This window comes from Chroicocephalus ridibundus, chromosome 4 (genome assembly GCF_963924245.1).
Source record: "Chroicocephalus ridibundus chromosome 4, bChrRid1.1, whole genome shotgun sequence".
Lineage (NCBI taxonomy): Eukaryota > Metazoa > Chordata > Aves > Charadriiformes > Laridae > Chroicocephalus > Chroicocephalus ridibundus.
Genome location: NC_086287.1, coordinates 41,595,556 through 41,621,179, shown reverse-complemented (window position 1 = coordinate 41,621,179; position 25,624 = coordinate 41,595,556). Strand labels below are relative to the sequence as shown.

The 25,624-nt window shown below is 41.2% G+C and overlaps 1 protein-coding gene across 5 annotated transcripts in view; it reads right to left on the bottom strand.

Moving 5' to 3' along the window:
* SMOC1 (SPARC related modular calcium binding 1) overlaps positions 1–25,624 on the bottom strand; it is a 134,245-nt gene that overhangs the window by 45,394 nt on the left and 63,227 nt on the right. For 4 of the 5 annotated variants that reach the window (XM_063333244.1, XM_063333245.1, XM_063333247.1 and 1 more), the window contains exons 5-6: positions 24,366–24,413; positions 3,310–3,399 (exon numbers count right to left, since the gene is read on the bottom strand). In XM_063333244.1, the coding sequence (XP_063189314.1) occupies positions 3,310–3,399; positions 24,366–24,413 (138 nt within the window). The remainder of the gene's footprint in view (positions 1–3,309; positions 3,400–24,365; positions 24,414–25,624) is intronic. The other variant, XM_063333246.1, reaches the window with a different exon arrangement.

The window sequence follows — 25,624 nt, the reverse complement described above, 5'->3', positions numbered from 1 at the left end:
TTTTCAGGAACCCAGCAAATCACAAACCCACTGAAATTGAATGGGATTTGGACTTTAACTCTTTTGAACATCTCTGAAAAGCACAGACCTGACAGGTGAATGGATAAGTGTTTTGCCCTTTTCTGTCATCTGACATTTGCATCAGTCATCAAGTACAAGCTGTTCCTCAGGACCTATCCAAGACACCGAGACAGTACTCTAGTTAAGTATCATGACGTTTCCTCAGATAGAATCAAGGGATTGTTCAGGATGACATCCTGAGATGTCCAGTCCAAACTTCTGCTCCAGACAGGGCCAGCTATAAGAACAGACCAGGTTGCTCACGGTTTTATCCAACTGGCTCAGAAAGGAAGGACAGAGGGCCATGATGATCATCAGAGAGCTGGAGCACCTCTCCTACGAAGACAGGCTGAGAGAGTTGGGGTTGTTCAGCCTGGAGAAGAGAAGGCTCCAGGGAGCGCTCATAGCAGCCTCCCAGTACCTAAAGGGGGCCTACAGAAGAGATGAGGAGGGACTCGTTATCAGGGAGCGGAGTGACAGGACAAGGGATAACAGTTTTAACTGAAAGAGGGGAGATTTAGATTAGATATTAGGAAGAAATTCTTTACTGTGAGGGTGGTGAGACACTGGAACAGGCTGCCCAGAGAAGCTGTGGATGCCCCATCCCTGGAAGTGTTCAAGGCCAGGCTAGATGAAGCTTTGAGCAGCCTGGTCTAGTGGGAGGTGTCCCTGCCCATGGCAGGGAGGTTCGAACTAGGTTATCTTTAAGGTCCCTTCTAACCTGAACCATTCTATGATTATCACCTCTCTGTTCCGCTGCCTCATTGTACTCGTGGTGAATAAGTTTTTCCTTATATCCAGTCGAAACATTTTGTTTCAATTTATGACTGTTGTCTCTCATCATGCATTCCTATGAAGAGCCTGGCTCCATCTTCTCGATAAACCTCCCTGTAGGTATTGGAAGGCTGCTATTAGGTCACCTTTAAGTCTTCTCATCTCCAGGCTAACCGCTTCTTACACTCTCGTGATGTACCCACTTTGAGCCACTGTTGGAGACAGTATGCTCAAAGGTAGAATCACAGAATCATAGAATCGTTGAGGTTGGAAGGGACCTTTAAGATCATCGAGTCCAACCTTTAGCCTACCCTGACAAGAGCCACTTCTAAACCATGTCCCTAAGTGCCCCATCTACCCTTTTTTTAAACACCTCCAGGGATGGTGAATCCACCACCTCCCTGGGCAGCCTATTCCAATGTTTAATAACCCTTTCAGAGAAGAAATGTTTCCTAATATCTAATCTAAACCTCCCCTGACGTAACTTGAACCCGCTTCCCCTTGTCCTATCACTTGTCACCAGGGAGAAGAGCTCAGCCCCCATCTGTAGCGTATATACAAACTTTTGGTCAGACCCAGAATGCATTTTCTTACGCTTGTCGCTACAACTACTGAAATCTAGTTAATTCAATTTTATTAACAGGAATGACAAAAATACAGAGCGACAAACTTAGCAGAGGTTATTCATCGATGCATAGCTTAACCTGCCTGTCATACCCATACTCTCTTCTCCCAAGCCATAAGGGACACTGTTAGTACAACAGGAAGCCATTGCATTAGTCATTCTCTCTCGACATCTAGGAGATAAGGTCTTGCATAATATATTGCAAGATTTGTGAAAGGCAATCTTTCATCATACAGTCCAAGCCCATTTATCAGACTTGATTTCACCTGCAAATCAAAGCAAAGGTTTTTGATTGAAAATGTTTTTCATAGAAGATAGGACAAGATTTTTTTCAGACTCTGCCTGTCACCAGAAGGACCACAGAAAGTCTGTTCACTACACCATTTCTTAAAAACTTTGCCCAGTTTTATTTGGATGACCCAAAATGCTGAGTCTCTCCTAGAAGGAGCTTCTGAACAAGCTGTATTAACCAGATCAGCTCACTCCTGCATTTTATTAGTTCATTCTTTCCTTTCAATATCTATGGGCACCTTCACAGGGGAAAACTTAAAGGCCAGGAGCATGCTGTGATTACAAACAGCAATTTAATACAACATCAGCTTGCTGCCAAGAGGAACTCTCCTTTGATATAAACAAGAGATAGTCAGCATGGCTTCAGTCTCCTCTGTTTATTGGAGAATGTTTTTTTGCTCCGAGGGCCTTGCTTTGTTTCTTAAAGTTCACAAGAAGATTCTTACAAACCTATGATTGCTGAATAGAAGTGACAGCACTACAACAACTTGCCATTAAATAAACTTATTTTAGTAACACCCCCCCTCATCCCATCACCTGTTTTTACAAGAAATCAGGAGGTATCAGCAGCACCACCTACTCCTGCTCAGTAGTCTCTGTTTCTGCCTTCGATCCAGTTTAAAAAAAAAGCGCCAAGTACAGCAGTTCAGTATGAAAATGCTTAGGCTTTCTCTCAATGCCTTGAGGTCCACGGTTTCAGGTGGGCCACAGAGTGGTTCGGATTTCAGCCTACAGCTTAACTATAATGGTTGGGGGTTTAAATTTGTAGAAAACACGCGCTACTTCCAAGCAATATGCAAGATATAAGCAGCTGCTAATAGGCCCGTTCACTACCCAAGGACCACTATCCCCACTGCTATTTATGTTTGTGTGTGTAAAAGGCTTGAACCCTCTGATGACAGCCATTTTATCCTTGTTTCACAGATTCCAATGGACTAACATCTGATATTCCCTCTACAAAATAATACAATCGCAAGATTAGCCCATTTGAGAAGTAGACTGCCTTGGTGGGCTGTGAATTAAGTGGGCCCAGGACACTGACTTAATTTGCTTAAATAGTATGTGCGTCAATGAAAGTAATTGCTAAATAAAGAAACCTCCCAGCAATTTTCTTCCAAGTCAACATTCACAAGCTGTGGTTTAGCACTGCCCTCCCTTTCGTGACGCTGCAACGTGTTGCAGAGGTTATGAAACTCCCAGCATCGGTATCAAGAGGGTGGAGAGAGGGAGAGGGTAAGGTCAGTCTAAAGGAAGTTGCCATTTCTGACTCAATGCACATTTTTTTCGTCATGACACCTTTTCCTCCAAGGTTACCCCAGGAATCTGGTCAACTGGTGTTATTGTTGGATTCCAGGGAAGAGAGGAGGATGAAAAAGGATTAGGGGAAAATACCTGACGTCCCAAGGGCACTGTGAAGTTTGGATAACTTATGAGATTCACTGGCTTTTCTGCTTTGCAGGATAAAGAAAGCATTTGAGCCATATATTCTAGGAAAAAGAGAGACAGAAATAGCTTTTTTGTTATTATTGTGTTGTTCTTTTTTTAAGGGATGCTCTTACCTTCTCCATCGAAAATAGGCTGGGTTTCCATGGTAGGCGTTGGCTTCGAACCATCATCTGAATTGAGAGTTAAAAAGAATCGAAAAGAAACTACCATTATTGAGGTAAATACTATCTACTCTCCAGTACTGTTGAATGATTGGGATTTGTACATGGCCCGGCCAAGTCCAGAAGAGAGAGAAGACAGACAGAATGAAAACAAATTATTCCATTTACGCTAAGAGCAATAACATTTTACATAGCAAGCATGCATCAACCACTATCCCTAGACTTAAAAGAAGCTGCCCTCCCCTCCCTCCCCTCTCCCTCCCCAGACCACTGGTGTGCATCACCTGGTAGTCTCCCCTTGTTGCACTGGTCAGGCAATCACCACCTTAGTTTCAGGTGGCTATAGATCCCACACAGGACATTTCCTGAGACAGCAGAGGTTTGGGGATTGCTGTCCCACTGTGTCTTTCTCCTTACTCTTTTTGTTCAGAAGAAAAACTCTTCTTCTGAAAAACTTACCTGTGCAGAACCTGGCACCAGCGTTCACTGCAAAGCTGTTAGAAAGGGATGGTCAATAGCAAATCTTTTTTCTTTCAATGTCTGCATCAAGGTATTCTCTAATTGCAATGCTGTGGCAATGTCTTCTAATTGCAAAATTGTGGAAAAAGAATTTCTATTAGGTTTTTCATATGCAAGAGCGCTCCATGTCTTCTGACCACAAGCCTTTCATAATTAAAAGTTTCATCCAAAAAAGATTCCACAGGAAATATAAATCTCAACATTTAGAGATGGACCACAGGGAAAAGTGTTGAGTTTACACTCTGTTTGGCTTGGTATGCCTATCCATCATATCTACAGGCCCAGCTTGGATTCAGGCTGAGTTTAATTTCCTCAGCACTCAGAGGGATCTGGATTTCACACCCCAGCTTGGAGCATTTTTACACAGCACTAGGAGTGCTGTGTGGCATAGCATTAAGTGAGGCAAAAACCTTCAACTGTGGGCAAGCTAAGCTGGAAAAAACTGTAAAGTCCTTTGTTATATTGCAAGATATGAATGTAGAGCATTGTTGGGAAGTAAACTAAGATGAGATTAGCCTAGATTTGCTTATTTTTTTCTCCTCTTTGGAATACAGTGGCTTTAGAAACTTACAATTTGTAACAACTATTTTTGCACGTATTACAGGCAGAGATGACACTAGGCATCAGCAAAGTTGGCAATAACCTGGAAAGTTGCACAGCAAAAACCAGTTGGAGAGAGAAGTCTATGCAAGAAGAGCCAGGCTTGCCACCATCTCCACGACTGTATCAGATGCACAGGGCAGAAGCCATTTGGAGGAAAGATGCATCGGACAGCCTTTCCTAGAAGTAGCAATAACCATCCTCAGCCTTCTCTTATATTGGTTTTATTGAAAAAAAAAAAAAAATGGAAGGGGAAAGGAAAGGCAGAGATAGAAAACAGAGGCTTGTAAAGTATTTTTCCACCAATACCTGTATTTGCAGTTTTATAAAGTGAGCAAAAGCCTGACCTCTTCCACAGATCATTAATTTTATGCATTTCCACAGAAAGCAATTTAATTCACAAAAAGAAAAAACTTGATGGTAATTTCATTTCAACCTCAGAGATCCATTGAAGTAAAGAAGGTTGACATAAACAAGCAAGACATGCTGTTGTCATTTTCTCTCTTGATCAATGTATTTGGTTTTATGCTTAATTATAAGCATAGCAAAAATATTTGGAAGAAAAAATACTTGCCATTTCTCAGCCAACTCTTGTTCTGAGTTTTCCTGTTACTGGGTGTTAGAAGTAATATGGATAAGCAGTATTTTTCTTTAAAAGTTTGAGCAACGTTCTTGGAAATATTTCACAAATTTTGCTTTATTTACAAGAAGGAAGATTTTGCCCTTTAAAGAAATCTCTGTGTAAAAGTGAATAGTTGGTCTTTACTTTTTTGTCAGAATAGGCTGCTCTGCTTCTACAAGATCCCAGAAACCACAGCTATGGCATTTTATTTATTTAGGATGACACTTCATGCTGTAATGAAGCAATGAGCAGTATGTAGTCAGCATGATTGGCTTTACAGATTGAGAAACCAACCCAAAACTGCAAAAGATACTCATAGAACAACTGGAAAGGTGAATAATTCTTACGTTATATAAAATAGGAAGAGACCTGGCATTAAAAAAAATAATTGCCAGCATGGTAATAAGTTTATTCCTATTGTTCTCATGAATGCTTCTGCACCAACTAATTACAGAATTGCTTTTCAGATTTAAAGCAGCAACCCAGAAGCCAACAATGGAGAAAAATTAGAAGTGGATCAGAGCCACAACACTGTTTATCCAAACCATTATGTGAACTTTGGCAGAACTTGGGACGCTTCAGGTTCAGGGGGTTTCTTTTTGGCTCATGTGTGTAGGTGTGAGGAACAGAGACAGTAGCAATTACAGTTCAGGAAATACATTCTTCTTAAAGAAAGCAAATTTTGTAGCAGTTTTCATATAAAATTAGCCATTAAGCTACTGAAGGGTATTAAACAGTGACAGAAGAAATGCAGCAGATAAACAAAAACACCAACCTTTGAACTGTGTTTTTTTTTTAAGATCATCTCAGTAAAATGGTTGTGAACTTCACAATCATTTCCTCATTGAGTTTCTGAGGCCAAATTGTCACGAAGTCCACATTATAGCAGAACCCAGTATAGTGTTAAGGTTTTTGCAAATAGAGGGAAGTATAATTACTCTCCTGTTGTTCAAGCAAGTATAGTTCTTTCATCACACATAGATGAAAAAAATGCAATAGACAAGAGCCCTGTGATTACATTCACCATATTTCAAAAATCAAAAGCAGAGATATTTCTGATTATTTTTTTTAAAGGTCATGAAATAGTCACATAAGAGACAAAATTGTACTTTATTAAAAACACCATGCTCACTTCCCAGCTGCTAGCTTCTTACTCTGAAACTACCAAATCTATTTCTTAAACCGAAGAATTCTCAGTAGGTCTCAGTGTTTCAAATTAGCTTATGGCAAAGAGTTTCACTGCTGTTCCCTTTGGGCAGAAGAACAACCCTAATACTTGTCTACTCTCATTCGATTTTTCCTCTCGCTCAACACAGTGTTCATCACACTGAACATTTGTTCCACTGGCCTGTTTCCTCCTGGTAAACAAGGAATAAGTTCTACTTTACATACCTGAAAGTTTTGAACAAACATTTTGTGCAAAAATTTTTGAACAAAAATTTTGTATTTGCTTAAAAAAGCATTTTAACATAGAACAGAAAAAACAAGGTATTAGAGAGACCTGGGATCTCCTGTGATATTATATGAGATGTACAGGATACTGTTACTTTGGAGACAAAGGCCATTGTAATATGTTCATCAAGTATGATCTATTCCTTTCTTCAAAAAGCTATTAAATTCCACGCTATCAAAAAAGCTGTGTAACTGGAGTAGATCCTCATGCAGAGCATGTCACAAATAGAGGGATCAAAGAGGTCAAGTAAGTGCTTCCTAATTCCTCTAGATGGCAATGCTTCCAGATGAGGAACTCACATACTGGAGAATCATCAGAGATAATTTCCCTTGGTTGCAGAATACTCTCAGAGCCTTGATGAAGAATACATTGGCATGCTTCTCTTCCATTTTTACAGCCCAGCATAAATACACACTTTATTTTTCTACGACGACCACTAATACAGACAGCATCACTCAACAGAATACCTCTGATGGGACATAGTTTTAAAGCCATAAAACTCCTTTCCACTAAGTCTCCTACACCTGCAAAAGTTGAACTCATTTTTCTGGCGGAACTGGTGTCAACTTAAAAATGGTATTTTTATCTTATCACTGGTTAACAGTGAAACAGGCAGGTCCACACAAGCCATTTTCACATTAAGATACCATGGCTACAAGCCAGAAGCCCACCTGCACTACTGCTATCAGAGGTTCGTAAGCTTAAGAATAGCTTCTGTTGTGTTAACCTGACAATAACTCAGATCTATTGCTAGTGCTGGGCAAATGCTCTTTATGCTCCCACTACAACTTCCCTCCCTTACCCTTATCCTTGCAGAATATCTAGCAAGCATCCACATCTGGAATGACTGCAGCGTACACTGGGGCTGAGGGACAAGGAGATTCAGTTCATGCGAAAAACAACTGTTAAAGTGATCTTTTTACTCTGAACAACAGGCACTGAGGCCATGAGCAACCTGAGTTATGTCTGGGGAAAAGTAAACTCCCTGACATAGAAAAAATCTAACTTACTATGGAAAAATGTGAAGTAACTTCCTGCTGCTGTGAATCACTTCTCTTGCCTCCAGCCACCTAATGCAAGCTGAAGAAAAGGGAAAGTTAGGTGACAGAATTAACCTCCCATATCATATATCCTTACCCAGGAAACAATACACTCACTGCAAAAGTCATCTGTATGCCTGCATCACCATGCTAACAGACTAAGTTCTATACTCTTCCTAAGCAACCTCAACCTTCAGTACATCACCTTTGTGTCATCACTGGAATCCATGAGACACTCCGTAAACATTTCTACCATTTTAAAGAGCGCTAGTGTTTATGGGGTCAACCTTTCAGACTTGTACAAAATCTGGTCTTTTTTTGTAACTCTACATCTTGAACATCAAGGATTTCCAGATTTTGAGTCAGCCTGATAAAATAAGAGGATGACAATTTTAAGTGCACAGCCCTGCCCTGGGAGGGGGCTGTCAAGTTGTTCCATCACTTACCATCATCTGGTTTTGAGTGAGCCATTACAGAGCTGAAGCTAAATAGGCAACTTGGAGCACGGATAGCCAGGATAATGACTGAATTCTTAGCATGTCTTGTTTTATGTAGCAAAGCTCACCCTTAGTGAGTCTGTCAAACTAATGGGTAGGGAGATGAGCTTTTGTAGACTTAAGCACTCCTGAGGGACAGGGACTTAAGTCATATACACATCTTTCTGTGGCTTTAGTAACTCTAGTCAGATGCAAAGACCTGACAGCTCAACTCAAACGCCCCGTATCTGTGCCGCTCCTGAATCTTCAAGATGCAATTTTACATGTTTGACATTTCTATGTATTACGCCCAGGCTTGGGCGTGTTGTTTTAAGTATTAAGAAAAAAGACAACAAAACCTGTGTTTGCACTACATGGGGTCTTACACAAAAACACGTCTCTTCCAGTATCGTAGGAGTGAAGCAAATTGTTGTCTTAATCGCAATCCTTCCCTACATCAACTGAAACAGTTTCAGCAAGTCATAATTAATTTAATAGTCTATGCAACTTTTATGCAGAAACATATATTGCCAATATAAATGCAGAATCTTAGAATCATTTAGGTTGGAAAAGACCCTTGGGATCATCGAGTCCAACCATCATCTCCACTCTACAAAGTTCTCCCTTACACCATATCCCTTAACACTACATCTAAACGACTCTTAAACACATTCAGGGATGGTGACTCCACCACCTCCCTGGGCAGCCTATTCCAGTGTCTGACCACTCTTTCCGTGAAGAATTTTTTCCTAATGTCCAGTCTAAACCTACCCTGTTGCAGCTTGAACCCATTCCCTCTTGTTCTATCACTAATTACCTGTGAGAAGAGACCAGCACCAACCTCTCTACAGTGTCCTTTCAAGTAGTTGTAGAGATCCATGAGGTCTCCCCTCAGCCTCCTCTTCCTCAAACTAAACAGTCCCAGCTCCTTCAATCGCTCCTCATAAGATTTATTCTCCAGGCCCTTCACCAGCTTCGTTGCCCTCCTCTGCACTCACTCCAGCACCTCGATGTCTCTCTCGTATTGAGGTGCCCAGAACTGGACACAATACTCAAGGTGTGGCCTCACCAGTGCTGAGTACAGGGGGACAATCACCTCCCTCCTTCTGCTGGTCACAGAAAGTAGCACTCGTGGAAAAAAAAAAAAGAAAAAGAAAAAGAAAAAAAAAAAAATTCTTACAGTCCAGCCAAATCAGGATAATTTCTTGCCAAGCAGCTGAAATGGAAATATGGAAATGCACCAGTGCAGATAGGTTTCCCTGACAGGTTTTCACATCCCTTTTCACAGAATCATTTAGATTGGAAGAGACCTTTAAGATCAACTCCAACCGCTTCTATGCATGAAGATCCAGCAGCTGTTAAGAAAAAGCCCAACTTTTTAAACCAAATCAGCAAAAGCAAGCTCTCAGTCTTTATTGCCTTCATTTTAAGAAACAGCAACAATGTGTTCCCTTTGGATATAACAACCCACAAACACTTGGACACACACCAAAAAAACAGAAAAGTTTTGCTTAAAAAGGTGAAAATGTGCATAAGTGCTCAACATGAAAGGCCTCTGCATGGCTTAGGAGCTCTTAACTGCAAAGGTAGAGTTGCACTATCACTACAGTGATTTTTCCCTTCTTACTTCAACTATTCTATATGCAGTACAGACACAGACAGTGATTACTTCAACACTGCATTCCAGGCCTCATCCACATAGGAGAGGAGCCTTCGCCTGCGCCTTCTGGAAGGCATTAGTTCCCCCCGCTTCCTCCTCACATCTCCCTCGCAGGTGCATCAACATGAAAAAGCCACTCAAACCCCGAGGACTTTGTGGTCCAATGTAGTCAGTGCATTTGTATGGCAGCACAATTCTTTGCCCTGCGAGAAAACCTATCCCATGCACAGACAGCTGGAAGTAGCTCTGACCCCCGTGACACAATTCAAAGCCTCCTCTGTTTGGCTTTTTGATTCCTGATTGACACATTCACTGCCAGCCGGAGATAAATGCTGCTGGGAGGACAATGTTGATCCGCTCCACTATTCTTGTGAAGGACTTTTTCAGAATAATAAACAAAAAACATTGGTGTGCTTAAGTGTCTGAATAGAACTGGAGATAGACAGAGAGAGGACTGGAGCGCTTTACAGAGGCTGGCAAGTCGATTGAAGAGTTAATTGTCTGGGTGTACAATGAGTTTATTCTGATGGCAAACAAAGAGCTCCCTCTTCCTGGGACTGGGCCTTCAAAAGCAAACGTGTCAAAAGGGGTCTGGAGCAGCACTCTGTATTAATAGCAATACTCTAGTCTTTGGGATTCGGTGGCTTTAAAAATATTGAATCCCGAGATTCAGATAGGATCTCTCTAAAATCTAAAGTCCTCATTTACTGCTTAAGATCTCAAGGTACTTCTACAGTAATTAGCCAAAACAAACCTGCCCTCTAACTTCTCATTCTTCATAGCTTTCACACAGCTCCTTGTGAAAAATAAAGGCACAGCAAGATATTATTACCCTTCAGAAACAATGCTGTAGACACCTTCCCCAAAATGAGATCCAGTTTTATATTATTTCAATTCTGTATCATTTAACAGGAGTCAGTTTAAACAAAACAAGTGGCCCTGAATGTCTCATAGTTGGGAAGATAGAGAATCCCAGACCACATCCGGACCTGCATTTCAGAACTTCCACTATAATAGGTCAAACCAACACAATGTCCAAACACACCCCCTGCCTCTGGGAAAGTTCAGATCCAGATTCAGATTTGAACTTTGCAGGTTGAACCAAGCCCTATGGTAATTACCACTTAAATACCTGACTTTGTTTCATAAGTTATGGAAACCTTTCTGGAGAGGAAGAAAAAAAAAAAAAAAAGTCTTCCTAGTACTGCTGCATGGAGGACAACGTGGCTGAAAACTAAGCCATTATACTTTACCACTTTGATGTCAAAACTCTGACAGATTTTGGTGCCTTTGCAGAGAGACATACATGTTATTCTAGGAAAAAGCAGCAGCCATGAAGGCTCAGAGAATTAAGCTGAGCTGGTTGTGAACTTTCTAGTGATGTAAATTTGCTTCAGTACTTGTGAAAAGTTGTTGTTTTAACCCACTCAGAAATGCGGCATTCCAAATAATAGTCTTCCTCAGGTATATGGGCATGCTTCCAAGCAGAAGACAAAGCAAGAACCTTAAAATAATCAAAGCCAGCATTTAGAGCACGCACCTAATTCAAACTTGAGACCCACCTTTTGCTCTCCCCTTTCTCAAGCTAAGGTCCCAACTATAGTGCTATCAACTAATTTGGGAGGACAGCAGGGAGCCACAAGCTTATGTGATCTCTCTTTTGTTCTAGAGAGTAATAAATGAGGGGTTCAAAACCTTGTAACCTGTGAAATAAGATTTCTTGGGTTTCAGCCATTTTCTCTTCAAATTGTGAACAATAAACCACAGTCTTAACCAATTTTGCAGGCTTGGAGTTTTGTACAAGTAGCAGCAGTATCTCTCAAGTATCTTGGATAAAGAAGTAATTCAGAACAAGGAACCTGCACACAGTCCTGCTGTTTTGAACTTAACTAGACTTTTCAGTTCATTTTTCAGCGAAAGTCCAACACAGAGATCATCTTTTCTATTGAAGCGATTTGTCTGTAAGAGATGGGCAGAGCAGCAGATGATCAGATTTCAGTTTGGTTAATAGAGGATTTCTAAGGTCAAATGCAAGGGAAGCCTGGATGGAGAAGGCTTGTCATTGCACATAGGTTCACCTTATGCAGTTTTACAATTTTCAGACTATACAGCCAAATTCATACCCAAAAGGCAAAACAGGTATCTTCAAAGATTTGGAAGTAATGGGAAAATAAATGCCCAAGGCAGATTTGAACCTTATTGGCAAAAAAGGAGAAGCAGGTAATTAAGGCCAGGGTAGTCTGAGACCATCTCCAGTTTGAGTTGCACAAAAAGCTTTATTTTCATCAATGTGGAATCACTCTCAAGCTGTGAAGGCATGTCCCCTGTATCCCACCACCATCTTCAGAGACTTGTTAATCCCACCCTCCCCCAACACTACTCTACTCGCAGCAGTTTCATTTGTGAAGGTAGGCAGAAATCACGTGGCATCGTATGACTTAGAAATACACCCTGTTGTCATCGGCCCTGACCTACAGAACCAAGCTTTATCTCCTTCAGTTATGTCCCCTCCTCAAAGAGAATGGCATCTAGCTTGGCAATGGTTTTAATTGTCTTGATTTAACTCAAAACCTTCAATTCATTCCCAGAGTGACTCAAATTGCCAACAAAGCAAAAAAAGGAAAAAAAAACTTAAAGAACCTGCTTATCATCCGTTCAAAGGCTCTTGAGGGCGCTGCTAAAATGCATGTCATACGTATTTTTGTTAATCTACCATTTCCACTGTATCAGATTTGACCGTTTCTCCCTTTGAGCCAAGTTACTCCCTTCCCTCATAGGCAACGTGTCGTAATCCTTTGGAAGAAGGCAGTATTTCCCTGGTATTGCTGCATCTTTTCTATCCTGCCGCTTTTCTTGCCACCCTGCTGAGGTAATAATCAAAAAAGTAATTTCTTAATGACTGTATAAACTATACAATACTTTTATCTTGAAAAATGAGCATATTCCCAATCCCACGGTGTCAGAATTTATCTCCCTTTGTATTTTTCATACACCTCATGAAATCAGCCAGGCAGCAGCAGAGACAACATTAAAATCCCTCTTTGGCCTAGACTCCATTGGCCCCACTGTACAGCTTGCCTAGAAACACTACATGTAAATGCCATACATTTACATGTAAACCCATTTATTTCACAGCAGATAATTTCATAGCATTTTGTAGCACACAAGCTGTGAGCCCATCCTCACCAGCCAAAAGAGCATGGTTAAAATATACTAGTTCAAGTTCTTGCTGAGGAATGAGAAGTAGAGCAAAGGTCAGAGCCTCGGCTCCGTTTCCAGGTTCTGCTCCGGTCATCCAGTAAAGTTTTCAAGCAGGATTGCAGCCTGCCTGTCCTAGCAGACTGATGTTTCACAGCTACTAGCAATGTTTTGCACAGCTAAAAAACAAGAACATGCAAGCACTACTAAGCACAGCTATTATCCTTACATACCTGCAGCAATTTCAGTGTCGTAAAAAGCTCAGCTACAACAGCACAGGAGAAGGCTAATGGAATACCTTGAAGTCTAAAGGCTTAAGAAAGAGGCTCCCTATGGAAGTAAAGAATACTTTCCATTCAGCTGTCTACTCAGCTGTACTTCAAAAGTCTAATGACATTCCCCTGCTGATACAGATACCCAAGGAGAAATGGAGAGATAGCTACAAAAACCCAAGGGGACCGGGTGGCTTTTGGGACTGGTCATAATACATAGCCATCAAAAACTACCTGTTACCAAAAATCATGACTACTTGATGGTTACTGAAGAATCATGACATATTTCCTAACGGACGATGGCAGCTGGCTCTGGGAACGGCACTAAATTCCAAAACTGAGTCTCCAAGGCTCATTTTGACCATCAGACACCTTCATAGGTCAACTGACGTAGAAAAGCCTTGATGTGGTAAATGCAACCCAGCAATTATATGGTTGTAAATCTTTTTCTCTAGAGAAAAGGATGAAGGTAATGAAGAGGAGCAGAAGAATAGGAATAACATTATTCTTCAGGGAGATAAACAGTTGAAAGGAAATAAAACAGCTGTAATAAACAGTGAATAAAGAAGAATTAGGCCCTGCATCTCTGTAACAAAAGTTGTACCCAAGTGCATATCAACATAGGCTACAACCAAATTATTTGGAAAAGGTCATGCCAATCCACAAAAGATATGTTAGGCCACCTTGTTCCAAGAAAGAACACTGTCCAGAGTAATAAAGGAAGAAAAGGGTGGTGAGTCAGAAGAGACAGTAGGATACACATGGCTGCTCCAGACAGTCCTGGCACTAAGCTTCACCAGGAAAGTGGAGAGGACAGGCAGAACACAGGAAAAACAGAGCAGCAATATTATAAGGGCTGGGTAAATCACAGTCCCCCTTCAGCAAGGGTTGGAGTACATACTGTTAGGAACGTTTGTTGGGTTTTTTTCCAGAGCAGAAACGCCTCAAAGCGTCAGCATTACTTACACTGTGGAGTGAGTGATGAGATCAAGGAATCAGCAATAGTTTCTTCCTGAGAAGGAGGGGAAGTGGAGGAAACAAGGCTTACTTTTTTATCACTTCCAACTTGGTAGAAGAATACATTTTTATCTCATTCTCTAAGCACTAGAAGTATGATAGATACTGCAGGATTTTAAACCACAGTATCTTAATTTTGAACCATCTTCCATTTGGCTTGCTGCCTTGAGTGACTTTTGAAATAAAACAGGGAGCAAAAAAGTTTCTGCACAAAGAAATATTTCACTTAAGACACCATATCTCATAGCAAGATTTTAGCACTTGACATAGCCCCAAACTCAGAGAGAAGTTTGCAGAAAGCTCTATAGCACCGTCAACAGCTGCCTGATGACAGTTGGCAAAAGCAACAACCACCGTACGATTGTTTAGTTTAGTCTCTCGGATTTGATTCTACCTACAATATATCACATCTTTTTTCAGAAGCCTCTGCTTTGATGTGAAGTATTCTGTTCCTCCCCACCCCTGTCAACACCCCCTCCTTGACTACCTCTCCTGAAAGGCTGCTCAGAGTGCACAATCAGCTCCACCTTGCCAATTCTAGGCTGTGTAAGAGGCCGGATACCTGCAGCTGTGGAAAAGGCAGCACATCTGAAAAGCCCACAAGGACATTGTGATTCGTATCTTAGACTGCTTTGCTGAATGAGGAAAAATATTACTGATTGTTATGCAAGCTTCATATGACTAATGATCAGATCCCTATCTTTGGGTACCTTTTAGAAGCTACCTGAAATACATGGTGGCCTGGGGCAAGGGGCATGAAGGATGTGACTGGAATTTCACAATCTCTCTTCCCTCTCCCCCCAACATCAGACACATTCCCTTTCACATCTCTCCTTCCAGCTCTGGTCTCTTCAAGGTAAAGACTCTATAAATTCCCCCACATCTTCAAGGAATACAGCCTATAAGTGGGGGGTGGAGACGGCAACAAATTTCCCAGATCAATGGCCATTTGAAATTCAGACATATGGCTGAAGCCCTACAGCTGCATGTGTTAATTACCACACGTGTACCCTGTAAAGCAGTCTGTTAAACACAAAAAGAAAACAGAAGAGAAAAAAGCTGTTCCAAGGGATTAAGTAAATAGTCTAAATTTTTGACCCTGCTCCCCCAGACACATGCCCGTGTATAAGAACACAGGCTCCCTTCCTTTCTCCCAACACCTGCATGCTGAGGAAGCACAAGACCCCTTCCATCTCTAGCCCCGTGTGCTGAACCCATCTCAAAGTGTACTTTCCTTCTTCCAGCTCCCCCTTCCCCCTGCCCAGCCTCTTCTCTTGCCAGCCCCTCTCCCTTTCTCCTTTAGAGGACTAATTCCTGGCTGACAACCAGACTAGTCTTGAGCTTACAATACGCCTTTTCATTTCTTCGCAGGCAAAGAGAATGGATACCTCGCTGCTATGTCTGTATTGCATGTGCGCAAATGAGGGAAAAAGGAAAAAACTTAACTATGTTTTTTTCACCACTTGTTTCTGCAGGTTTTTTCCCCTCCAGGATCATTAAGTGTAGAGGTTAAGAGCTTTAGTGAATAAGCACAACTCTGCAAACTATACTGCTCCAGCTAGTTCACCCTAGGATCTGAATTTAGTCTAAAGGAGTTTTTGTATTTGATTATGAAATTGAAGGAATAGTTTTTCTATATGAGGGAAGGAACAGAAAAGAATGGAGGCAGATAGGCAAGGTAACTGAGTAGTGCTGGAAGAACCTCTAAAGGATCTAACGTGCTTCAGAAGGAAATCTGTATGTATGGAACAAAGGACATCTCAAAATTGTACAGAGTACAAGTGACAGGACATTGTCAAAATTAAAATATTTTTAAGAGAAGGTAATTTCTCAAAGTTACAGACTGCCAGACATCTACAGATTGACTGTTCAAAAGGAACCCAAGACAACTGATCTTAAGAACCATCACCATTTAAAGGTGCATTTGTGAGAACATGAAAAGTCAAGATGAAAGCGATCAAGTCCTCATGCTTCAGAATTGCTTTGCTGCAGCAACTAAAGGTCCCATTGGAATTTGAGCACCAAGCTGAGCAGTCTTAGAACTCTGAACTGCTAGAACTGCTTCTAACTCTGAGCAAAGTCAGAAAAGACGCAGCCCAGAGAAACTAAGTCAGTTGGGAAGATTTCTCCCGTCCCTTGCCTTTATCTAAGCGCTTTGCAATACATGTCCCCTTGCTGTCAACATGAAACAAAAATCCAGATGAGTGCATGGAGGGAAGCTATTATTCTACCCAGATCTGTTCTAAAGAAGTTTTAATTCCCACAGGTGCCGTCTCCAGAACTTGAACAAACATTGCGGTTGCCTCTCCAGCATCCCCCTACCTTACTTACAAGCACACATGCTCTGCATGCATTCAAGCTTTCCCATCACAATTTCACAGTTTATCTCACTTATATAGATCTTGTCAGAGCTCACGGGGCAGAGTTGTTAAAAGGAAAGTACTTCCACTACTTCCCTTAACAGAGCCCCTGCACCGACGACTAAATACATTTCCTGGTGCATTACATTGATTTGAAATCACTAACGTTCAGATGTCCAGATTCTTCTGCAGGATGTGAACGCTCAAACAATATAAGGTCATGTTAGGCTGAAATAAGAAAACAACTTCTAGCTTCACTTATCTGTAAACCCAGCAATTTCTCCAATTTATCCTCAGGTTTATTTTTAAAAAACAGCTACAGAAGACAGGAAGTCTAGGACTATTAATTTCAAAGTTATAATAATGTTCTTTTAAAGGATCTAGAGGAATACATAGCGTAATAGTATAACATCTTGGCATGCTGATCCAGACACTCAAAGAGCATGGGAAGAATTTTTTTAACTACTCTTTAAAAAGAGAAAAGGTGTTGAGGCCACATAGCTACGAAGTATTTAAATGACAAAAACAACCCACAGACCCCAGAACTATTCCATTTCTCCGCAAGCTGTAATTGGTCAGACACCAGAAATCCGTGTATAGCACATAAACAGTTAATAATATCTTAACAGATGTTGCTTAATCAATTGTTAGTCTGCTTATTAGATTTACTCACCAGGCTGCTCAATACTATGACTTAATCATTTAAAAACCTTTACAGCTGTCCTTAAGACATTACAGACATGAGTAGTCTGTAGATTGCTATAATAACACTTGTAAACTACAGTTTTATTAAGTCATATTATATAGACTAACCTACCGATTAGAACTGTTGCTTTATAGATGAAAGCAGAATTCTTGCATTATATTGAACAAAATATACTTTAAAACAGAATTTGCCTATGAAACTTTCTTCAGCCTCAAATTTGATACATATGTTCTGAGGCCCACAAAAAATGTCTTGATGAAAACTAAACAATTTCAAACAAGTCAGTGATGTGGGGACCCAAAAGGATTGTTTTTAATTCTACTGTTTATGTAGCAAATTTGAGGTTGAATTTTTCTTCTAGACCTTAATATTTCAAAAACCTGTTTGATTTATGAGTTATATCTAAGTGTTTCTTAGAACATTGCTCTACTCAGGAAAAGTGACCCAGTATCCATAGTATTATAAAATTACATTCCTCTGTTCTCACAAAAATCGATCACAACTCCCAGTCAAAAGCTGGGTTCTTTCTATCTCACAAAACCTCTAATATTGGCCAACTACAATCTGCCATACCTATGAAATTCACTTGCTTTCTATAATTACATATAACTGTAATTTAATAAACAATTTTGTAGATTATGCACATCATATAGCTAGCAATAGGAACCAGACAGAATTCTGAATATCTACGAACTGTCAAGCGTACTGATTAAAGTAATGGTATTTTTTACAGAACTATTTTTATAATACAGAAGCAAACTTCAATTTCACCGCTAAGTTTGCTCAGAAATATAAATACGAGCTAACCAAAATCTTATGTGCTACAAATTCCACCTACAGAATTTTTTATTCCCAGCCCACTCAGGCCTTTGCAGGACAGTGGTTTTTTGTTGCACTAATCTCTCCCAGTTACTTTTCAGTCACCTGAGTTTTTATCCTAGTTTCATGAAAAGCAGCACACATTCATGTTTCTCCCAGAGATGCTTCCCTGCCCCCTGTTAAATTTTATCAGGGTAGACTAAGAAACCGTCACCATCAGTGCGTGGTAGGACAAATCAAGTTTTTGCCCATCCAGAGGACCTGGCACACAGCACACACAGAGCAAACCTGCTGCTTTCAGGACGCAGACATGCATAGCACACTCTGACTTTCCCCACAGCTCCACTACACACGCGGCTCTGTCCAGACGCATCAAATGGTATGTGCACACTTTGTATGCACGTTTACATTTTACCCAGAAAAAACCTGACAAAAACATGTCAGCCTTGGTCTAGGAACATTATATGACAGAGTTGTACAGTTCAGAAAGCAATTTTTGCATGAAAATTCTCCTTCACCCAGACTCAGAAACTAGCGTATCTTGAAAAATACGTAACATAAGGGATCAAGAAGAACTGTTTGGGTAGCACGGCAGACTTAGTACCTGCTAATGTTCTGCAAGAAATTCATCATAAGACAGCGTTCACCAGCTAGAACCACCACTTGACTTCATACTGCCCCAGTTAACTTTCTTGTCTTTCACCTTACTGATGAAGGCCATCCAGTATTTCTCTATCTTTTCTGCATCCTCCACAAGCTGCTAAAGACATCGCAGAGCATTTTCTCAATATTTATGAGGTTGGAGAGACAGTAATAATTGGGCACTCAATTGAAGCTTGGTTTGTGTAATAGCACAGCTCTGTTTCAGATTTGATCAGTACCAGGTTGAATTCAGAAAGAACCGGAAAAGGTGAAGACTAAAGTCCTAGTCTCAGGTTTGGGTCACATTTCAACTCGACGTTTTTGTCAAGATATTACCTGTCTTCTGAGACGTACTAACCACTGCGGAGGCAGCATGCTCCCCTCCCTGCAGGCAGATGGCAGATGAATTAGTGCCAGCTGCACCTGACTTCTTACCACCAGCAGACAAAGCTTCCAGGTCTCCATGTACAAATGGTTACATTTATTTACATCGGCACAAGCTGTCCTCCACTTGGGTTTGCCTGAGGAGAGCCTTCACCCTTTACTGCTCAGCCTAATTACTGACTCAGGCTAATGGCTCATTACTGATTCAAATTGCTCAGTCTACTGGCTGCACAACTAAGCCATTAACATTTTCTAGAGGTAAGACTCTTGGAAACCAGCAGGAAGAGCCACAGAGTGGGCCAACTTGCTCACAGTTGCAGCAGAGAATTTCCCTGCAACAAAGCCTGCCTTTAAGCACACTTCTCGTAGTTAAACCCACAAAAAGGAACCCAATTCTAGATGTTTAATTGACAGGAATTTTAAGTTGTTCATCTTGGGTTCCTCAAATTGTTTCAGTGTTTTCTTGTAGGCTGCAAACTCATTGGGCAAAGCTTTTTGCATCTCCATACAAGAGTTATGTCTACATGTAAAACAGTAAGTGTAAAATGAGCTCAGCCCAGACTTTGCCTTCTGCGGGGCCATCAGAGCTTACGTTTCACCAACATCACTGTACCTGTCCCAGGTTCAGGGAATTGCAGATGCTATTGCCGGCTTTTGCAATAGGGAAACAAAGCAAGCCAAAACAGGCCTGGAACTTTATGCACTGCAAGAGACTTTATGAAAGAAAAAGGGAGTTCACACCACTCAAGACTTTTAATGACTGGCACTGACAGTTTATCCAGCCCATATTTACCCTGTACTTGCATGATCTTTTAATCCCAGATTATAAAACCAAGCCTCTTTTCCCATTTCCTTCATTCAGGTGATTTAAAAATGGTATGAACACCTCTCACGTAGCATCCAGAACAGTTAACAACCACTAATGAATCAGCATCCCTATTTAGATTTTTTTTCCTCTTCGCTCATTTCCAGTCTCTCCACTTCTAATTCACTCGGTTTCCAATTTTAAGAAGGAAAACCAAGTGACATTATGGAGATAAGAAATGACATGGCTGCTTTTTACATCCCTCTGTCTCCTGGCCAGCCTACTTTTTAAAACCTGCTCAGTGACTGCGAGAGACACTACTCATGGCTGCAATATGCCAAATCTGTAGCTTTGAGCTCCTAAAGCCCCAGCATACCTCAGATAAAGAAAATAAAGTTTTGTTTTGTTTCGTGTTTGCTTGTTTTGTTTCAAACGTGTGGCACAATTTCCCTTTGGCTGGAAAGGAACGTTCTGCATTCTTTAGGCAGGGAAGAAATCCAGTCATGTTGGCTCCAATGCTGCCTTTCACTGCTTCTTAAAACATTAACAACCTCCCAGTGGGAGAGAGGGGGGAGATCCAGCCCTCTAGGGGACAACATGCATCTTCCAACTCTCTCGGGCCTTTCAAACTAAGCAGCAACTGGAGTAAATTAGTGCAAGAAGCTCCTTATGAGAAAGGACTGTATAAATTACAAACCGGAATAAGGAACAGACAGCAACAGAAATCTGCAGGTTCTGGATATTGTAATTCCACCCAAGAATAACTGCATTCCCTGACAAAGGTCCTGGAAATTTGTTCTTCACTTTCAGGCTGAATTCAGCACAGAAACAACAGTGGTAAATATCTGACACACACTGAGCGTGTCCTGGAGAACCCAGGTTTCCATTCCACCTCATGCCTCCATCTCCTCAGGTGCAGGTCTGCTCTGCCTTCCAGCAACAGAGCACTTCTCAGATACAGAACAAATCAATATGTCCTATTTTAAAGTTTTAAGTTTGGTGCCAATTTAATTTGATTTAAATTACCTTACAGGGCAAATTGTATGAGTAACTGGCATTGCATCATACAGCAATCGCAGCAATGTAAACATAGGCAACCAGAGCATGGGATTTAAAAGTAAAAAGGGTTTCTTGCCAGCTCTCTTGCCTGTTCTCTGCAGAAAGCTCCAGAGAGCCACTTCTGGCACTACATGCCAAGACACGTGACCATAAAGCCATTTCATTTTCTTTTCATCAATAGTAACAGAGCCTGTGAGTGGAACTGCATGTTACCTCACATCTTCTGGTGACTCCATAATACTTATTGACTCCCAGAAATTAGGGCTAAACAGGATGGAAAAGAGGTCAGAACATTTGGAGAAAGATTTATTACAGAGAACCAGCCTTTTTCTCCTTCCAGCATTAATTTCTTTCTTCCAAAGGAGAGCTAATATGCTAGTAAAGTCTTCATTTATTATCCAACAGCTTCAGCCTACCCATCTGCACTGTTACTAAGGCAGAGCAGCCTCCATCCAAAAAAAAAAAAAAACCAAACTATTTTGCCCTGAAGATTTGAAAGGCACCAGCATCACACAAAGTTTATTAGCTCCATATTTTACATTCCTGTATGAATGGGACAAAACACTTTTGAGAGTCTTAGCTATTCCTTTTCCTCCTGAGAGCACCTATTCTGTGCCAGATAATGCTCTTTGACTCAGAAACCCTCATCCAGGGATCGAGAGAGGAGTCTACTGTGCAAATGGGAAAAGTCCAAAAGCTCCCGAGTCAGAGGGCAGTTGCTCAAAGTGACGTCAAATGTTCGTCTAACAGAAAGATCATCACTGACCCAGTTCCTGCTGGACCCCTCCTCACCCTGCCCTTTTTGTCTTCTTGCAAAGAGTCTGAACACTGAGCTAGAAGGGATGGTTATATGCAGGCTGGCTAGCCACCAGTCTTCAGAGAACCCAGACCTCCAGCGACCACCTTGCTTCAAGGAAGCCAGGCTGTTCTTGGTTCCGACTTTCTGTTTCAAGGAAACAGGGTGCAGCAGAGAGCTACCAAGATGATTAGGGGACTCAATCACCTCTCTTATGAGGAAAGGCTGAAGGATTTGTGTCTCTTCAGTCTGGAAAAAAGACGGCTGAGGGGGGATCTCATCAACACTTATAAATACTTAAAGGGTGGGTGTCAGGAGGATGGGGCCAGGCTCTTTTCAGTGGTGCCCAGCAACAGGACAAGAGGTAATGGGCACAAGCTTGAACATCAGAAGTTCCACCTAAACATGAGGAGGAACTTCTTTACTTTGAGGGTGGCAGAGCACTGGAACAGGCTGCCCAGAGAGGTGGTGGAGTCTCCGTCTCTGGAGACATTCAAAACCCGCCTGGATGCGTTCCCGTGCAACCTGCTCTAGGTGACCCTGCTCTGGCAGGGGGGTTGGACTAGATGATCTCCAGAGGTCCCTTCCAACCCTATGATTCTATGATTCCTTACGACAGGACCTGAGAAGGGAATTTTGAATCAAGGTAACTTAAGTCACAAAAAACCACCGATGATAAAGCCAAATTCATTTTTAGATTGGGCATTCATCACTAGCCGAAAAAGTAATGCTAAGTCCATCATTAAACTAAATTATTTCAGGTTCTAAAAGCCCTCTTGATTTTAAAAAACCTATTTAATAATTGCTCACAAGTATTTTTCTAACATGATGGAGAAACGCCAACGTGGTGGGGGGGGCTTCCAACAGATATGAATAGATTCAGAATTGGAGGGGACAAAATTCACATGTTTTCTTGAAGCATGCTGGCCCAAACCGCAACAACAGCTCCTGCATAGGTGTTTCTGCAGCCACATGACCAAGTGTACCATTCTTGAAACAGGATGCCACAGGCAGCACCAAGGAGAATCAATTTATATTACAAATTTTAGATTAATTCATTCCTTTTACAGTTCTCTTTTTTAACATGTTCCAACCTCTGAGTTAACAAAAGGAGTGAAGTGGAAAAAACAAGTTCAGATGTTTTCCTCTTTTGTTCCTGTTTCTTATGAAATCCAGTGTCAGCTGCTTCCAATTCTAGAAGAACAGACCAGTACTACTCAGGTAGGAAGCCTACAAATAACCCCCACCCAAAAATAATGCAGATTTCACAAACTACTTGATTTGCTTGTACTTCAGGCTAGACTAGCAATGATTTCATTAACAAAATGATAACAATGCATTCAGGTGCCAATTATGCATTAACACATAATTACAGGTTTACAGAGACATATCCTTATCTAAAATAAGAAACAGGCTTCAGCATTCAGTCTTCGCTAAGTAGTTTTCCTTCCATCTTTCTTCCCCCTACCTTTTCCTAAGCTACTATACACAACCAATAGACTGGAGAGTAGATGTGCTCAAAATGCATCACTGCTCTTACAACATGGCAACCTGTAATTTCTTTTAAGTGTTTTCAGGACTAGATTGACAGTCCCAGCACGGAAGATGTTCTTCAAATTAAAGTGTTGGCATCACGGTAGGCATTTTCCTGCGTTTTGAAGTGTCAGGTATAATTGCTTTAGAGAGTTAGCAGTAAAAATCCTGCTTCAGATATCAAAACAGGAGCTTCTCCCAAGGAAACATCCTTCCATCCTCACCAGCAGGAGTGAGGATGCATTCAGCACTGCTTTCCTGTAATAAGGAGACAAACTCAAAAGTTGACTCTGAACAGGGGCTAGAAGGGAGAAAGGTTGAAAACCAGGGTGTGGAGAAGGCCTAGAGAAACTTGACTGCACATCAATATACACTTCAGTGGTCACCCCTCCCAAGACTATTTCAACGAATGCAAATCAGAGGACACAGAGAAGGGCTACGACTACATACAGGAGAAGAATGACACATCTAGTGTCTTGCTCAGGAAAGGCAAGGATGGAAGAAAGGAATGTAAAGAAGGAGGACCAATGCCTAATGCACAAAAGAGTGTGGTTTCCAAGCGCAGCTAGGGTATAATCCAGTGCTGCTCCTGCTGGCCGGAGCACTTTATGCTCTGTTAAAAAAAAAAAGCCACCTTTCAATGTATATAAGGCCACAGCCATGACATTGGCACTCCTGACTTCCACGTATTAGTCATATTGATAGCCTTCCTAATGTCTAGGGATTTTACTGAGAAATGTTCAGTATTTAACTTCAAAGTGAACAAGCAGAGGTTATTCTGTGCCAGCTGCCCCTTTGGGACGCTCTGCTTTCATGTACTACATCTCAGCTGATGAGCATGGAGCAGAGTGCACCATTTTCTACTCCACAGGGTGGTGCACAAACAGACTGCCATCTTATTCCTCCTACTGAAGGAGGAGGTCTAAAGGCTTGTAAGCCTCCCACACACAGAGCTGGTTAGGAACCTAGATTCTGAGTTATCTCAAGGGACTTGGCTGGGCAGCTGCTATTACGAAACAAGTTGTGGAAGCACAGGACTCCACTCACCTTTCCTTCCTGAATTACCCTGGCTTGATGGTTTATCAGTTACAGAACCTAAAGGGGAGAAGAAAAAAAAAAAAAGACATCTCTTTAGATGCTGCATGATCACACAGAACATGTAACGTCACATTAATACAGTCAATACCTCAATCCACAGAGTGTCTGTTTTACTTGCCAGCAGCTCAGTTTGGGATTCAGAGAGCCTGTGGCTTCAACTAACTGGGATAGCATAAGGAAGTTTTATGCATTAAGATGTTAAATCCAGATGAGGGTAAACAAGAAATCTTTAGTAGCTGGATCCAGTGATTTGAAAGAGCTCAACAGAACAGTGTGCTAGTAAGAAACCTGGAAAAAATCCAAGGGCAAGAAGGAAAGATCAATAAGAGTCCCTCATTTCATTTGCAAATGTCAGGAAGAACAAATCAAAAACAGGTGGGGAGAGTGTGCAGGGAATGCAAGGGGCAGTATTCGAAAGGAAAGGGATTAACTGGGACAAGTTGCAGAAAATGGATTTCAACCTACCCCTGCACATCCCCAGATGTTTGAAAACGGACACTGAATGAGATCCAGCATATACTTGAATAGAACACATCTTGGGTTTTTTAATATAACTTAGATCTTCACATAATATAATTCTACACTTGTTTCTGCAGTTTGCTTTAGTGCTTCATCACACAGTTTTCCACTACAACTTGAGTGTATAGAAGTCTATGACAAGTTAGTTTGGGGTCTTTTTGAGTAGCTTTATTCCCAGGAAACTGATTCTTCCATGCACCATTACTAAACAGTTCCACTGATTACTGATCCTTCAGGACACATGGATCAAAAAGTCAGCTCCAAAGGAGACAGCTCTGACAGGCCCAAGAGTCCAGTCAAGACAAACTCTAAACGTAAACTTTATTTCCCAGGCATTTTTAATTGCAGATCAGTTCATGACAGATCTACTGCTAAATTACAAGTAGGAAGCACATACCCAATATTAGTCATCATAGCCGTAACATCTGTGTGTCCCTACAATACACCATGCTGTTACTTTCCTGGTAACACAATTTTATAAACAACTCAAGACTAAATGAACAGATCAGCAAGACTCTAAAACATGCCCTACTAAAACCATACACTGGGAATGATGGAAGAAAGTAACAGTCTAAGGTTTAAGCCAAATTATTGCAGCATTTCACCTTACATAAAAACAGGATATTAATCTTATTTTCTTTCCACGTACCTGTGAAACACCAAGCATTCCCTCAAGCTACATTGACTCA